The sequence below is a fragment of the Lepisosteus platostomus genome, chromosome 5 (genome assembly GCF_059453375.1).
Source record: "Lepisosteus platostomus isolate fLepPlt1 chromosome 5, fLepPlt1.hap1, whole genome shotgun sequence".
Taxonomy (NCBI): domain Eukaryota; kingdom Metazoa; phylum Chordata; class Actinopteri; order Semionotiformes; family Lepisosteidae; genus Lepisosteus; species Lepisosteus platostomus.
In genome coordinates this window covers 35,595,935-35,610,724 of record NC_142615.1, presented here as the reverse complement: position 1 = coordinate 35,610,724, position 14,790 = coordinate 35,595,935, and the positions used below count along the sequence as shown (strand labels likewise).

General features: G+C 44.2%; 1 protein-coding gene and 5 non-coding genes across 6 annotated transcripts; 4 read left to right on the top strand and 2 right to left on the bottom strand.

Moving 5' to 3' along the window:
* Nucleotides 1-430: 430 nt before the first annotated feature.
* LOC148665894 (U7 small nuclear RNA) lies at nucleotides 431-488 on the top strand. The gene has a single exon (XR_015938900.1). It is a non-coding gene; the product is annotated as a U7 small nuclear RNA (small nuclear RNA).
* Nucleotides 489-8,111: 7,623 nt separating this feature from the next.
* LOC148665893 (zona pellucida sperm-binding protein 3-like) lies at nucleotides 8,112-10,578 on the top strand. Its single transcript, XM_088631671.1, has 9 exons — nucleotides 8,112-8,759; nucleotides 8,861-8,976; nucleotides 9,049-9,155; nucleotides 9,235-9,409; nucleotides 9,487-9,604; nucleotides 9,803-9,903; nucleotides 9,984-10,057; nucleotides 10,229-10,411; nucleotides 10,487-10,578. Exons 1-9 carry the CDS (start codon nucleotides 8,202-8,204, stop codon nucleotides 10,492-10,494), a joined length of 1,440 nt encoding a protein of 479 aa, XP_088487797.1. The 5' UTR covers nucleotides 8,112-8,201; the 3' UTR covers nucleotides 10,495-10,578.
* Nucleotides 10,579-12,588: 2,010 nt separating this feature from the next.
* trnah-gug (transfer RNA histidin (anticodon GUG)) lies at nucleotides 12,589-12,660 on the top strand. Its single transcript has one exon. It is a non-coding gene; the product is annotated as a tRNA-His (tRNA).
* Nucleotides 12,661-13,234: 574 nt separating this feature from the next.
* Nucleotides 13,235-13,307, bottom strand: trnav-aac (transfer RNA valine (anticodon AAC)). The gene has a single exon. It is a non-coding gene; the product is annotated as a tRNA-Val (tRNA).
* Nucleotides 13,308-13,416: 109 nt separating this feature from the next.
* On the bottom strand, nucleotides 13,417-13,489 carry trnaf-gaa (transfer RNA phenylalanine (anticodon GAA)). The gene has a single exon. It is a non-coding gene; the product is annotated as a tRNA-Phe (tRNA).
* Nucleotides 13,490-14,513: 1,024 nt separating this feature from the next.
* On the top strand, nucleotides 14,514-14,585 carry trnad-guc (transfer RNA aspartic acid (anticodon GUC)). Its single transcript has one exon. It is a non-coding gene; the product is annotated as a tRNA-Asp (tRNA).
* Nucleotides 14,586-14,790: the final 205 nt, after the last annotated feature.

The window sequence follows — 14,790 nt, the reverse complement described above, 5'->3', positions numbered from 1 at the left end:
AAGCCAATTTATTTGGTGGAAAAACAGATTGGTGAAGCTCCAACAAATAAATCCAGTTTATTTGTTTACTTTTTTTTCTGAAACAACTGAATTAGATGAAGTGTGCTAATATGTAACCTAACACCCGTGTGAATAACTAGAAGAGGGGAGCAGCTCCATTCCAGACCAAGGGAGCTTTGAGATTGGCTGGGCCAGATCTCTCATTTGCATATCTGATTTGGAAATGTAACACTAAACCCCCTTCTTGCATGGATTTAACTTGCACTCAAGAGTCACCTACTGTGTATTGCCACTTCAGTTTTTTTATGAGTAGCTGTGATTACCAGTTGACAGGTTTTATTTGTTGAATTATAAATGGTTTTGTATTATCACCCTGAATGGCCTGTACTCAAGGTTTGGTAGGGTTTGTGTTTTCATTTCATTTACCAAATGGAATTTTTGCTCTTTTAGTATTTGTCTAGAAGGCTTTCTGAAGTCAGGAAGCCCATTTATTTTGTGAAAAAAGATTCTGTATTAATATTAATATTTCTCATACAACATAAATAGGGTCTTTTAGGAATAAAAAGATCTTGCGCTTGGAAGTCTTAATAAAGCTGTGTGCTTCCATACACTTGAACAGTTTTGATTCCTAATATTTGACCTTAGGTGTGGGAACGGGTCTTTTTTGCCATTTGATTTCCAATTGATCAGCACAGTATAGAAAATAGACCCATAAAGCAACCTCAGCAGTGACAAATATGCAAAAAGTGATCACTTGTTTTCGCCCGCTTTCAAACTGAAACCCTTTGGTGTGTTAAGAGAATGTGATAACCACTACACTGCGCAAGGTGGGAATGGGTGACTTGCAGAGAGTGTTGAACTTCGAGAAAGGACTTCTCTCAGGAATATATTTCCACATTCTGAAGAGGAGATTTACTCCATTTCTGTAGTCTGACTTCCTCTTTTGCTAGAGAGCTGTAGAATGTGGAGTCACCTATCCAGCTCTGGGAGCAGTGTGTAGATAACAGGTTTGTTACTGCCGGATGAGCACAGTAAATTAATACAGCAGAATAAACACACTGAGTATTTGAAGGGAATTAACAATCTTTTACGTCTCGCCATGTTCAATGCTGCTGTCATTTCTGTAATATTGTGATTATCACATTCATCACACATGCGCAAGATCCCCTGTTTGAAATTGGGCAGAAATAGGTGTCTTTTTATCTTCTCACATTTTGCACTCCTGCCAGTGTTTTATGGATCTTGTTTTGTCTTATTGCAAGAATTCGAATTTCCTGTGTCATTCATCACATCACATCAAACAGCCAGCAGATCATGTCACCTTTCAGATAGTCATTCTTCTGCTTCCTAAATTTCCTAGAGACGGGTCTTTTCAGCAGAACTGACAAACGTGGCAAAGCAACCTGATAAGACCAGGTCCTAGAAGTCACTACTCAGTCAGTTACTACTGCCGAAATGCAAGCCCTTCCTCCAGCCTGAAGAAGTTGATCCTACATTACTCAGGAAGAAGATGTATCTACCAAACCTCAGAGAGCTGAGCTGGATTACTCCCCTTCTGAATGACGTAACACTCTACCACTCCTCTTCGTGCACTCATGCTCGAACTTTGGGAGGCTACTGCAGACAGCAGAGGTTAGATCGTACACAGAGGTTGAAATAGCTCAGCTGAGAAAGCCCTAGACTGATGCTCTAAAGGTCCCTGGTTCAAAAAGGGGTTTTGGCATTTTGTTTCGTTGCGCCATTTGTTCCTCTATGCAATGCCCTGTGTCCAAAGTCACACTTCCCTTTCTCAGCCTGAATCCCAAACTAGAGTCTTTGTGTCCTTGAGTCCCTCTTTTACCGACAGTGATGAAGTACAGAAATAACTTAACATATTTTGCACTCCTTATGGTGTTTTATGGTGGGACCTGTATTTCTCTATGAATTTCCTTAGTGACAGCCCATTTGTTTTCAATATATTTCTGGTGAAGTTATTACATCGGTCTCCCCTGGTGGCTTGTTTTCATATCCCACTTCTGACAATGACTTTTCTTATGTCACTTTGATGGGAGTACAATTGGAAAAAAAACTAAAATGTGTGTAGTTGTTTCCATATCAAACCTGTCTTCCATTTTATACAGTATTCCACAGGAGTGAATCAATTCCTTGTTTAATTTTGCAAATGACCCTGCTGTCAAAAAAACTAAATTCCCATGTAGCCAAGGGGTTGCTGAAAAGCAACTTCACTTTGATGTTTTGTGTTGTTATAACTAATTCATCTCCTTTTTAAAAAATAGATTTCTGTAGAAGAAAGGTGTCTCACACTACAGTTTAAATTGTAAACAGGTCATAGAAAAAGCTCCTTAGCTCCCTGTCAGGAATCAAACCCCACTCTCCTGTATGACAGGCAGGGATTCTCACCATGGTTAAATTGCAACCGTAAATATATTGACAACATTAATAAATGCATATATAATTGAAATTGAAAACATATCTAACACAGCATCTTTTCTGGTTATATACCACAATGCATTGCTGATATTTGTTGTTTGCCATTTAGGTTAAATACTGTCATGTTTTTCTCAGCAATCGTCTTTTGATGCGTAAGTATAAATAATGATAATACTATTTGAATACATACAGGTCTTAATATTATTTTGATTAAAAATAGTACGTTAATAAGCAATAAATGGCATATAAAATAGTGTGAAGGTGAAGATCACGCAAAATCAACTACAAATGTGGGAATTTTACATTTTTAGGATTATAAATTGCATGTAGCACATTAGCAACACTACAGTGATGCTAATATAACAATAGTGTAAAAAAAATCCTGACCTAATTCCTTACAAATGCTGATACAAAATGTGAATGATTTCAGAGTTTCGGGTATTGGGTCTCCTGATAGAGATCAGAGATGAACTGAGGCATGTGGGAAAGCGTACAGAACTGGTGAACTCCCAATTCCACATCAAGAGGCTGAGCACAATGGAAGAGTCCTGTACACACAAGTGAGTCCTTGACAACATGGACAATCAAAACCTACTGGTATGATATTATATTCTCTCTGTGGTGTAGAAAATATTCACTACTAGTATTATAGGTTACAGATAGGTCATTATATGACAGCTTACATCTGATTAATAGGATCCATCTCTGGCATACATTCTTATTTTTAGTTTATAATGTATAATCTTGCTAATTTTTTAATGCCAAAATAAAGTGTTTTATAAAAAGCTTCATGTTCTAAGAAATTACTACAACTTTTGAACTTTGAAATATTGCCACTTTGTATTCTAGGACTTAGCAAATACTGCAGAAAAGTGGAGTTAAAATGTGAAAATGTGTAATGGGTATGTCTGATTAGTTGATTAGTGAAGATCCAGTAGTAAAAATAGCTTCTAATATTATTTCTAATATAATATTATTTCCAGATAAACCAACTTTGGAGAGTAGGCAACAATGATTTCAAAGAAAGTGTGTTCACAGTGTTGTTAAGGTATTGCTTATAGATTTTTTAAATGTTTTTACATTACATTTTTACTTTGATCAAGTTAAAATATCCACAAAATTTAGCTTAAAGATACCTTGTTAACCACTGAATTTGCAAGGTGTAAAACTGCTAAATTGTCTTTTAAAATCTAAGGATTACAGTAGTACATTTGATACTAAATATTTGAGTAAATAAACGTTGAGTGAAAACTCGCTTGAGAAATGTCTAAGCTCAGTCATAATTTAATTTTCAGACTTAAGACAAATTAACTGATCATGGAATTCAACTTCGCTGGCACAAACCAGAAAGATCAAAGACAAAAGAGGTGCCTGGGAGACACAAATATTTTAAGAGCAATTAAAGGTACTCTTATTCTATGTTGTACTTTCAAACTTTGGGTACTCTTTAATTAGGACAGACTTTATTGCTCAATTACTATGATGCAAGCTAAACTAAATACACTGATTAAGCTTTGATCTTAGTAAACCTTAATGGTTCTTTTTTGAGATTATATTCAAGAAGAGATTAATCATCATTTGTTGATCATTTGTTCATTTGTTGGAGAACTTGACAATCTTTGACAATTATTATTAAATGAGCATTATACAAATGTGCGTTGATATTTTTAATATGTACCTTAATTGTAATATATATAAACACAATTGGTTTGATATGGATGTTCATTTGAAGGATTTGAGGAAACTATCAAGGATCGCAGAACAACCAAAGATACATTTGGGTCTCTGCTATTGGTAAAGATGAAAGAGTACCGTAAGTGTGAAGCTTGCATAAACACGAGAGAAAAATCAGTTTTAATGCACTTCATTAAACTGATGGTGTGCTTATCAATCGTGCATAAAAAAATACTAAAAATACATAGCAGAGGATGGTTTCGATCCATCGACCTCTGGGTTATGGGCCCAGCACGCTTCCGCTGCACCACTCTGCTGACAGCTGTCATAGTGTGATTCAACACAACTGCTCTATCTTTGCTTTCTAAAAGTGCGCCCGAGATTAAAAGTTTCAACGGCAAACGCAGACGTCACTTTGAGCACTTGGTCTTTTATAGTACGAATCATCACACGCTGCTCTACATGGGCGTGTCTTCAAGATCGTTGAGAACCAAACCTTCTGCTTTCCGAGGCAACTGATTCTTTCCTTGTCACAAATCTTCAATGAGAATCAGTGAAACGAAAACCAAACACATGTACACACTCGCGTCCTAGCCTGAAAGAAAAATGATGGAAGCATTTGAGGAATAACAAGAGTAGTCTGAACAGCTCCAGTCTATCAACTGCTCTACAAAGTGATCGCTACTTCCACGCCCAGTTTATAACACTGAAAATGATTCAGGAAGCACAGCAAAGTTCTAAAAGCAGTGGTTAAAAAGCGTCTAGATACATAAAATGACATTTTCTCAAAAGTAAAATCTTCAGCTTTTAAATATTGTCATCCATATATTTTCGTTTTTCTCTTTTTTACATAACACGCTTTCGAGAAATAGACTGTCTTGTAATGAAGGGTGCATTAGAACATGTGTATCTACATTAAAATCGGGTTTATGACTTTTGCGTTATTCAGCTTTCTTAGCGCTTGGGTCTCGATTCAGATATTGCAATAAAAGCAACAGGTGAGTAAGTTTTCCTTTTCTATATCTAAGGTGATCTGCTCACAAGGAAGTATAAAAACTTCAGCGTTTACTTTTTGAAGACCTCAAATTGTCGAAACACTATTGCTTCATGAGCTAATAAGTAAGGTTTCTGAGCACGCATTGTATTACTAATGCTGTTATTAATAAACAAAAAGCTTAAATTCACATAACGGAATTTGGACGGCTATTTCTTGTACAACTTTACTTGCCCTTTGAGTAGCGTTTAAAGCAACGGCAGCAGAAGTAGCAGTAATAGCAACAACGTGGTTAGAGTCTCACAATACACTCTATGAAAGTATTGCGGCTTCAGATCGTTTTGTTCTGTTGAAGCTGCTACAGGCTCCGAATTACTGACATTGGCTGTGATCTTCTTTTTTCAGGTTTCATGAAATTCTTCACATATTTGAAATATTTTATTCGGGTTCGCCTAATACACGGTACAAACCGTACCTGCAGCAGAACGATGTGGCACATGAAGCCGTTTTGTTTATCGGTTGTAAGGATTGAGGAGCGTACTACAAATCGAGCAAGCGAAAAGAAAATTAAACAAGAGTCACTTTTTGGATTGCTAATCCATTGTGCTCTGCTCGTCTAGGTTCAAATCCCATCCTTGTCATGGTTAAGGCCTGAGACGTGTGTGTGTTTGCATTCGTTTCCTCTTTTACTACTGTACTGGAGCAGTAATATGTCTAACATGGTAACACAGGCTGACAGCAGGAACATGTGGCCACAAGCTGCAGTACATTGGTTTGAGGGCAGCAATAACTTTCCTGTGGAGACAGGTGCACCGGAATTAATACAGCTCTTTCGAGCGGAAAGAGTAACAAGAATTGACTTAAACTTACCAGTTATGTTCAATAGCTAAAAACACAAAACCAACCTCTTCAGTGGTTGAATCTAAATAACAGAAGCCAATGCTGCCATCAAGGGAAAAAAAAAATCCTGAGTTATGTAGTTTTGAGACTAAATATCTGACTTTCAGTTTGAAGCGGTACAATGGATTCCAGGTCACATTCGTTCTTGATTCAGGATATATATGAGTGTGCTAATGGTTAAAACTGTGTTTACATGAGGTACAAGCAGTAACATTTTCATTGCGATAAGAAAGTCAGTCCGTGCGCATTTCTCAGCGTGCACATTGTCAGGAACACTAAACCCACAGTGCCAGCAAACCTTTCGATAGCCTGTAGGTACTGCCATTGCAAATGTAATAGGTTGTTCATACACACATATGATACAGTTACTATCTCGTAATTAGGAGATAATTTGGTATTTCTTATTTACGATAACTGAGGATTTTTTTTCCTTGGTGGCAACAATACGCTTTTGCAATACAGTAAAGCATAGACTCTGCTTTCAAAATAGCTGCACCAGGCATTCGGATACAGAAAAACACAGGGATTTAAAATTCAGGAATATGAATGGCCAGTTGCTTACAGCTAGGGTTTTTACGTTTTCTTATTTAGCGATTTGTGTATCAATCTTTTAACAATTAATTAAAATGCTAACAATATGTAAAATAAAAACAACAGCACCGTTAAATGCTGGGGAGACGGGTAGTTTTTTTTTTTACAATCAGATTCCAATCTCTAATGCTGTGTGTGAGAGCTTGTAATGTAAGTTTCCTTTTCTCACATTTTCTGACAACTATTCCAAAGGGGCACCCTGTCAACTCCTTATACTTTTTAAAATGTCTGCCTGCATGTTTGATTTTTGTCGTTTTATTTAGAAAAAGTTCAATATTGATCATAACTAAAGAAAATTAGGATCACGAATAAAAAAAGGGGCTAAAGATATGAGTCGCTCTTGAATCAGAGCTGGGTGACACGGGCTTCTGTTCTGATATAGTTGTACGAGAAGCAGGAGGAATCACTTCTCTGCTATGGAGCATGAGCTGAATCAGGAGGGAGACATTTCCTATACTCGTGCATATGTCAACGTTTGACCTACATCGTAAAACTAAAACTAAATTAAAAACTAACATTAAGTTGTCAGAGACATTCATTTATATACGAACAAGAGACAAAGTAATAATTCTACATTAACTTGTCCTACACTGATCAGACTAATTGAAATGTATGAAAGCCCGTTTCCGCCAGGGAGTTACAAAAAAACGCGCTATGGTATCGCAGAATTCCGACTTAGTAACTCACAACTCCGACTTTATATTTCACATTTGCAACTTCGAAATAGCCCATATTTCATTGTCTGTCCTTTTGTTATTGTAACGGATTCGGGTTCTAGCTAGCAAGACCCCGAATCCGTTACAATAACAAAAGGACAGACAATGAAATATGGGCTATTTCGAAGTCGCAAATGTGAGAGATAAACTCAAAATTCTGAGTTTTTAGGTCGCAATTCTATGATTCTAAGTCACAATTCAGAGATACCATAGTGCGTTTTTTTTTACTCCCTGGCGGAAACGGGCTTCCGTAGGTTCTCAGTGCTGCGAAGCAAAAGCAATCTCTGGAAAATCAGACAAATTATTATCAGATCATGTCAAAAGCTGATCAGTATTTCTTTACTGGAAAACAAAGAAATGCTTGTATTACATATTTTAATATGACATGCAATTACACATGAAAAATAGTAAAATTATTTTCATTGCGGTACGTGTTGATAGATCAGCCCCCTCGATAAAAGAAAGTGTGGACGGACTTGTCGCATGTTCCGTACTCTGTCTGACAGCGAGTTTAACACACTGTCCTCGTAAATTAGAAACTAATTGAACAATAAATTAATCTGAGCAAATTTTACACCTGTGGGTGATTTAATTCTGTCGAAATTACGTGGAACTCTTCCGCTGAGCTCAGATACACACGGGAAAGTGTGCAGGCTGCTTCACGGAGTCCCGCCTCAGACTGGAAGCAGGTTTTAATTAGACGCTGAGAACAATCCGGGTCTCTGTATGTAATTGATTGTGTTGATTGAGCGGTAGTGTGACCAGGTGTGGTAGCAGGTCCTGCCAGTATAAAAACCTAGTCACCGCGTTCATACTTTATGCTCTCTTGCTTCAACACAGTTTGGTGGTTTATTTATTTTACTCCTGTAGCAATTTAGCGGGACGTTAATTTGGTGATGCGCTCTTTTCTTTTTGTGCTGTGCCTGTGCGCAGGGGCCGGGCTCCCCGCACTGGTCTCCGCCGGGCCGGCTGGCTGGGACTCTCGGGAATTGGCGCTCCAGGCCGACCTCCCGGCTCCTGAAGACGCGGCCCAGTTGGAGGACTTGAACCTGGCAGATGCGCCCTCCGAAGACCTGTCTGCAAGCGAGAACGACTCGCAGTCCTTGGATCCCGACTTTCGCCGCCTTCCCGTGTCCAGAGACGCGTACTCGCCCTACTTCGACAAGGAGAAGATGAAGCTCGAAGCCGGCAGCCGCCCCTTACCCGCCTATATCAAGAGCGTTCTGTTTACTCCCCAGCGAGGGCGGCAGCCGGCTCGCCCGGCCATCGGGGGCACCCGAGGAGTGGCCGTGTGGTGCGACTCCAGCAGGATGTACGTGAGGGTCAGTCGGCTCCTGTTCGGCTTCAGCTGTCGGCCATCGGAGGTGACCTTGGGCAACTGCAGCGTCAGCCGAACCACACGCCGTTACTTCTACTTCATCTACGGGCTTCACGAGTGCAGCACCGAGCGATCGGTAAGGGGGTCTTCATCTACAGGCAGTGTATCGACGTGAGCTGTAGGGCCAGTGTCGGGGTTGCCTTTCCTGGGAATATCCCTTCCTCTGTGACCCTGCAGGTTGTCCAGGGCCGCCTGGTGTACTCCAACACTCTCCGCTATGCCCCGCCCTCCTCCAGTGCACCTGTGCATCGCTTCATTCCCTTCTCTGTGCCGGTCAAGTGCTCCTACAACAGGTAGGCAGGGCTCTGCTGCTGAGAAGCCGCTAGGAAAGTGTCCAGATGCCCCTCATCCCCTCTGTTCTGCAGGTTCCACTACTCCTACAAGGTTGGCTATGTCCCCACGTGGGCCAGGAGAAGGACCTTCTTCAAGGACCTGAAGAACAAACACAGCTTTGTGCTGCTCACCACCAACTGTAAGCTCCTTGAGTGAGTGGCTCCTCCTGCCTGCAGGGGGTGTTGTGTGCAGGTGTAATGCTGCCTCTCTCTCTCCAGCCCGCTGGGTCCGGCTCTCTCCTAAGGATGAGTACTTCCTGGGTCAGCCCATGTACTTCCAGGCCACTGCCTACTTTGCCACAGCAGAGCAGAGGCTGTACATCCACTCGTGTTACGTAACGGAGAAACCAGACCAGCACTCCCAGCCCCGTTTCCCCGTGATCGACAACTTGGGGTACGGCCCCTTCTGGGAGGGGAGGTGGGCAGGAGCCCTGAGAGCCTGCAGGGGTTCATCCTTGTCCTTGTCCCCAGGTGCATGGTGGACAGCAAGGCAGATGGCTGCCTGTCCAGGTTTGTCCCCTCCAAGCAGAAGGATGTGCTCCGCTTCACAATTGATGCCTTCCTCTTCCAGAAGAAGCTGTCCAGGAAGGTACTGCTCTCAAAGGCTGCTCAGCCTTCTTGCTCTACTGATCCATTGTCTGCTTTTCCATCCATGATCTAGATGTGAACCAGACTGTGGCAGCTGTAGTGCCTAGAGCTGCCAGCTTGCCTTCACTGATGGCAGAAGGTCTTTCTCTGTCCCTCTATTGGCCTTGATCCCTTAATGCTGTGACCTTCCCTCTTGCAGCATGAAGTGACTGAGCTGTACATGCACTGTGTCATGGCTGTGGCTCCTGCTAAAGCAACACCAGGGACCAAGTCCTGCACCTACAACAGGGAGACTAAGAGGTACTTCTGCAAGGAGCCTGCTGAGGGTGCTCTGGGACATGCCAGGTTTAGGCCTCACCTGTCCTCCTCCTCTCCTCCAGGTGGGAGGAGCTGTATGGTGACCATGAGGTCTGTGCCTGCTGTGAGTCCAGGTGTGCTGGCAGTCGGAATGAAGGTGGATCTGGTTCTCTATCCCTTGTGGATGCATCTCTGCCCAAGAGACAACCATGCTTGGACAACTGAGGAATGATCCCGTGCTGGACAAAGGGACTGTGTAGATGAGTAGCATCACTGTGGGTCTCTGGGTATAGCAGATCCCTTACTCCTGGGTGCTGCTTGTCCACAGGTACCAGGAGCCTGGTGACCAGTAGTCGGGTGGCTGTGGCACCAGTAGAAGCTCCTCTGGATGTGGGAGCTGACTGGACTGAGGATGAGGAAGGAGACCCTCGGAGCTCCAGTGAAGATGCTGAGAGCACCAGTGAGGATGTGGCGGGAGCAGATGACTTTGGAGATGTTGGCCAGTGGACAGGTAGGGTCTGGCAGGAGGAGCTCCTGTAGGGGTGGTGTCCTGCAGTGTAGCTGGATTGTTCTCCTTCCTCCCCAGGTGCCTGAATGAAGGCTCCAGCCTGGCCCTTGTGACTCTCCTGCCTCCATTTGCCTTGTAATGGCAACATCTCAATAAAGCTGTGAAAGACCCTTCTGCCTGCCCTTGTTTCTTTATGGTTTATAGGTTTGAATGGGGTGGAAGAATTCAAGGGAAGTATTTGTGGGGGTTCCCCTTTCAAGAATGCTTCCCGTATTGCTGCCAATGAGGACTGAAAATGGCTGGAGTAATAAAGCGTTGTACTGGGGGAAGATAGCCGCACTATTCCTTGGGCAGGTCATTGTGACTTTTTTACTGGGGGAGAGACAGAGGTGTTCAATATACTGGCAGTCCTCCTGTTTCCTAGAGGGGTAGTGCTTATGGAGTGTGAGTTGCTACTGTAGTGCCCAGTAAGAGTGAGATCTGGTTTCCTATTCTAGGCTGCACAAACTGACTAAAAGAAACACAAGGAAGGGATTGTCAACAGGGGCTTGGTGTAAAGTAGGCCTTCCCTTCCTTAGCAGAGGAACAATTCTGGTGCCCAAACATCAGTGAATGAAGGTACAGTTAGAATCTTGGAGGTCTTGTCTTATGGGTGTTGGTTTCACAGTATTGGACAGTCACGGGAAGTATTAAGATTGAAACTGGAGATCCCAGTACTTGATCCGGAAGACAAGTGTTCACAACCACCTCTACCAGCAGCACAGACTGTGTAGATTGAGACTGAATGCTTACTACACAAAGCCTCTCCACTGTTTCAGTGTCCCATGTCATGAATTTCAAGTGAATCCTAGTCTCCTGTTGTGACTACCTATAACTTGCACAAATCCTGCTGGCCCACTAACACTGTTAATTTTTAGCCCTACTGCAATGCCATATTAAAGTTTCAAGGATTTAGGATAAACTATTTTATATAATGGTTCCAAAGGTGGCTTCGCAAAGCACTTGAAATAATTACAATAAGAATACACAGGATAACACAATTCCAATAGACAGAGGAGACCATGGATGGTGGTACTAAGGAAAGTAGAAGCAGAGGGGTAAAGAATGGAACCAGTTCAGTAAAGGCTCTTCTACAGAACAAGGTGTTGAGTCTGAATTTGAAGGAGTTTAGGGAAGGTGACTCTGGTATCCTTGGGGTGAGAGTTCCAGAGCATGGGGGCATAACAGGAGGAGGCCTTGTCACTCATACAGTGTAGATGGGCATGGGGGACAGTTAAGAGACCAGAATATGAAGAGCGAAGGTTCTGAGGTGGGGAGTAGGGTGATAATAGATCAAACTGCTACTGAGGTGCAACTGAAATGTGACGGCATGTTCTACAATTTATGCAAGAAAGGGTAATGTTAAGCTTTTATGGACCGTTGGTACAACAGCAGTGCTCAAGGATTCATTTCTAATATTGAGGACAATGGGTTATATACCCATCGTTCTTACCAAAGGATCAGAGACCTTTTGCTATATAAAAAGACTCCTTTCCACCACTAATTTATACAGGTTTGGTTCATTTGGGTTTTATCAGTTAAACATTTAAGTGAAGTCATTGTCCTGTTCGCGGCCGAGCCCGACACACGGTACCGTCTGGTTTCTGTCGCTGGGCGCTCACCCTGCGGTCCATATGGGTCCTAATGCCCCAGTATATGGTAGTGCCAATTTCCCTAAGGAAACAAATACTCCACATTAGTCTGAATGCCACATTCTTCATTGGTCCCATTACATCACAGAAAAACAAAATTACTCACTCTTTAATCTCGTCTAATCCAAGACGCACCGAATATCACAGTCTTCTTTTAACACGCGTGCTGTGATTCCTCTATGTAGCAGAAATGACAACCGAGGAGCCGAGAGATTATTTCAGCATTTCGCGTCAGAACGGAAAACACAAACGACTAACTTGGAATGACTTGCTTTTGACGCTTTTCAAAGCGTTCTTTATGCACGACGACTGCGCCACCAAGCAAACTACATAAATATGAGAAAACACGCAAGAGAGTTGTCACTCAGAGTGTCGAAGGGTCGATGTATACTGGGGCTCAGTTGAAATGCAACGTCAGGACTTTTCCGAATTATGTCACACGAAGAGAGCACAGCCCTTTCCGCCCTGCCGCGTGTGTCTCGGTAACTCGCTGTGATCGTATAGTGGTCAGTACTTTGCGTTGTGGCCGCAACAACCCCGGTTCGAATCCGGGTCACGGCAGAATAGGGGTGTCTGCTTTTACTACTCGCACGAATGAAGGCAAAAAAAAGCCAATCGACGTGAACGAACGGCGCTTTACAGAGGAGTACTGCCTGACTGGATCGTTGATGAACGACAGAGGCCACTCCGACCTCTTCTCGGTTTTCTTCAATGACTTACTAAGGATCTTCTTCACATTCGCCCATGCAGGGGAAGCCAGTTACACCAAAGCAAACGCAGGAAAGTGCATTTCAAGCAGAGACCAGGAGGGACTTGTTTACACCGAGAGTGGGCGGAGAATGGAACAATGCGCCCAGCCCTGTTGCTGGAGCCGATTCTTGATGAGCTCTTGGGCTCACTAAGAGGCCCCCGCTGGATGCTAATCTTTCTGTTGTTCTTGCAGGTCCTGCGCTGCTTTTGAGCTGACAGAGCTCGACCTGGTCTGTCGGCACAGCCCAATTGCAAATGATCGGCTCCGCGTACAGAAGGAACGTGCGTTTGGTACAAGAGTGCACGAAGGCACCGGAAATACATTGGGAACAAATGACCGGTCGCTCAAGACCGCTGTGAAGTACAGGAGCGTGCAAAACGAGGCTGTTTCCACCCGGTCTCGAACCGGGGACCTTTCGCGTGTTAGGCGAACGTGATAGCCGCTACACTACGGAAACCTGTAGGGACTGCTGCTGGTGTCTCGCTTGCGTTTCGGGCTGAGAAAGGGACGCGTCACTTTAGGCAGGTGGCGCTGGAGAGAGGAACAAAGGGCGCGATGAAACAAAATGCCGAAACCCGGGATCGAACCAGGGACCTTTAGATCTTCAGTCTAACGCTCTCCCAACTGAGCTATTTCGGCAGCGCGCAAAGCCCACAGCCACCTGCTCCAGCCTTCCTGTGTTGTGGCATGAGCGCACCAAGAGTAGCGGGAGAGTGTTGCAGGAACGTCACTCAGAAGGAAAGCCACCCAGCTGCGCCCTCTGAGCTCTGTCCAGCGCATCTTCCTCGCATGGACTCCTGCCTGCGACGGGCAGGAAACAATTAGCAAGAACAGAACGACACCCCATGGGTGTCTCATGACCGCACCTTAGGTTGTGACACGTGCAGGTGTGAGGGGTTGCCGGGCTACTTTGGAGCAGAGCTTGGGCGGAGGGGGGGCGGGAAAGCAGACAAAGAGGTGACACCTCAAGGTCTGCACGATCACAGCTCTCCGCCGCCCCAGGCTTCCGCTCGATAAGCTACTGGACACACCCGCCCCTCCTCACACAGACCGTGGAAAAGCCCCCGAGTGGGAGGGCTCGCTCTTCCTCCCAGGAGCTCTTGGACACGACGCCCAGACAGGGCGCGGGGAGCCGCCGCCTGCAAACACGGCTCCAGGCAGGACTCCACTCCGCAGGAGCCGCAGAGCAGAGGAGATGAGGGCAGCTTAGCTCCTGTGCAGAGACCTGAGCTGTTGTTGCTGTGGATGCTGTCTTTTCTGCACTCGGGGTAGGAGTGAATGTTGAGTTGCACTTAGAAATGAAGCAGAGCACTTCAACGGCACGGGTGTGTGTGTGTGTGCGCCCTGGTGATTCTGGGAGACAGATCGAACCTGGGCTAAAAGAGAGGGGGCTTAGCCCTCTTCCATTTGCTAGTTCAAAGTTGTACAACCCCTTTGTATCTGCTAGGCGGCGCAGTCGTCGTGCACAAAGAACACTTTGAAAAGCGTCAAAGGCAAGTCATTCCGAGTTGGTCGTTTGTGTTTTCCGTTCAGACGCGAAATGCTGACATGATCTCTCGGCTCCTCGGTTGTCATTTCTGCTCCGTAAAGGGATCACAGCACGCGTCGGCTTCCAGCATGCTGGGTCGGGACACGATGCCGGGGGTTGGAGTGAGCGATGTCTTCCTCGTTAGTATAGTGGCAAGTATCCCCGCCTGTCACGCGGGAGACCGGGGTTCGATTCCCCGACGGGGAGTAGCTTTTCTTTCACCTCCTTAGAGAAATGACTGCCTTTCACTTCTCTGTTTTCTTTCACAGCGTCGTGCACCTTTTCATTGCTCTCGCTTTCAGAGCCTCCGCACGGCAGTCGACTCGACATCAGGAAGCACATTGAAGTGAAAGCAGGAAGCGCTGCGACATGCACTGTGCAGATCCCGCCACACTAAGAGGTGAGTGGGTCT

Bases quoted from the DNA above. Each gene is read 5' to 3' on its own strand.
- LOC148665893 (XM_088631671.1), top strand. From the start codon at position 8,202: ATGCGCTCTTTTCTTTTTGTGCTGTGCCTGTGCGCAGGGGCCGGGCTC. The intron at 9,156-9,234 runs GTAAGCTCCTTG...CTCTCTCTCCAG, and splicing joins TGTGCTGCTCACCACCAACT to CCCGCTGGGTCCGGCTCTCT. The intron at 10,058-10,228 runs GTGGATCTGGTT...GCTTGTCCACAG, and splicing joins TGCTGGCAGTCGGAATGAAG to GTACCAGGAGCCTGGTGACC.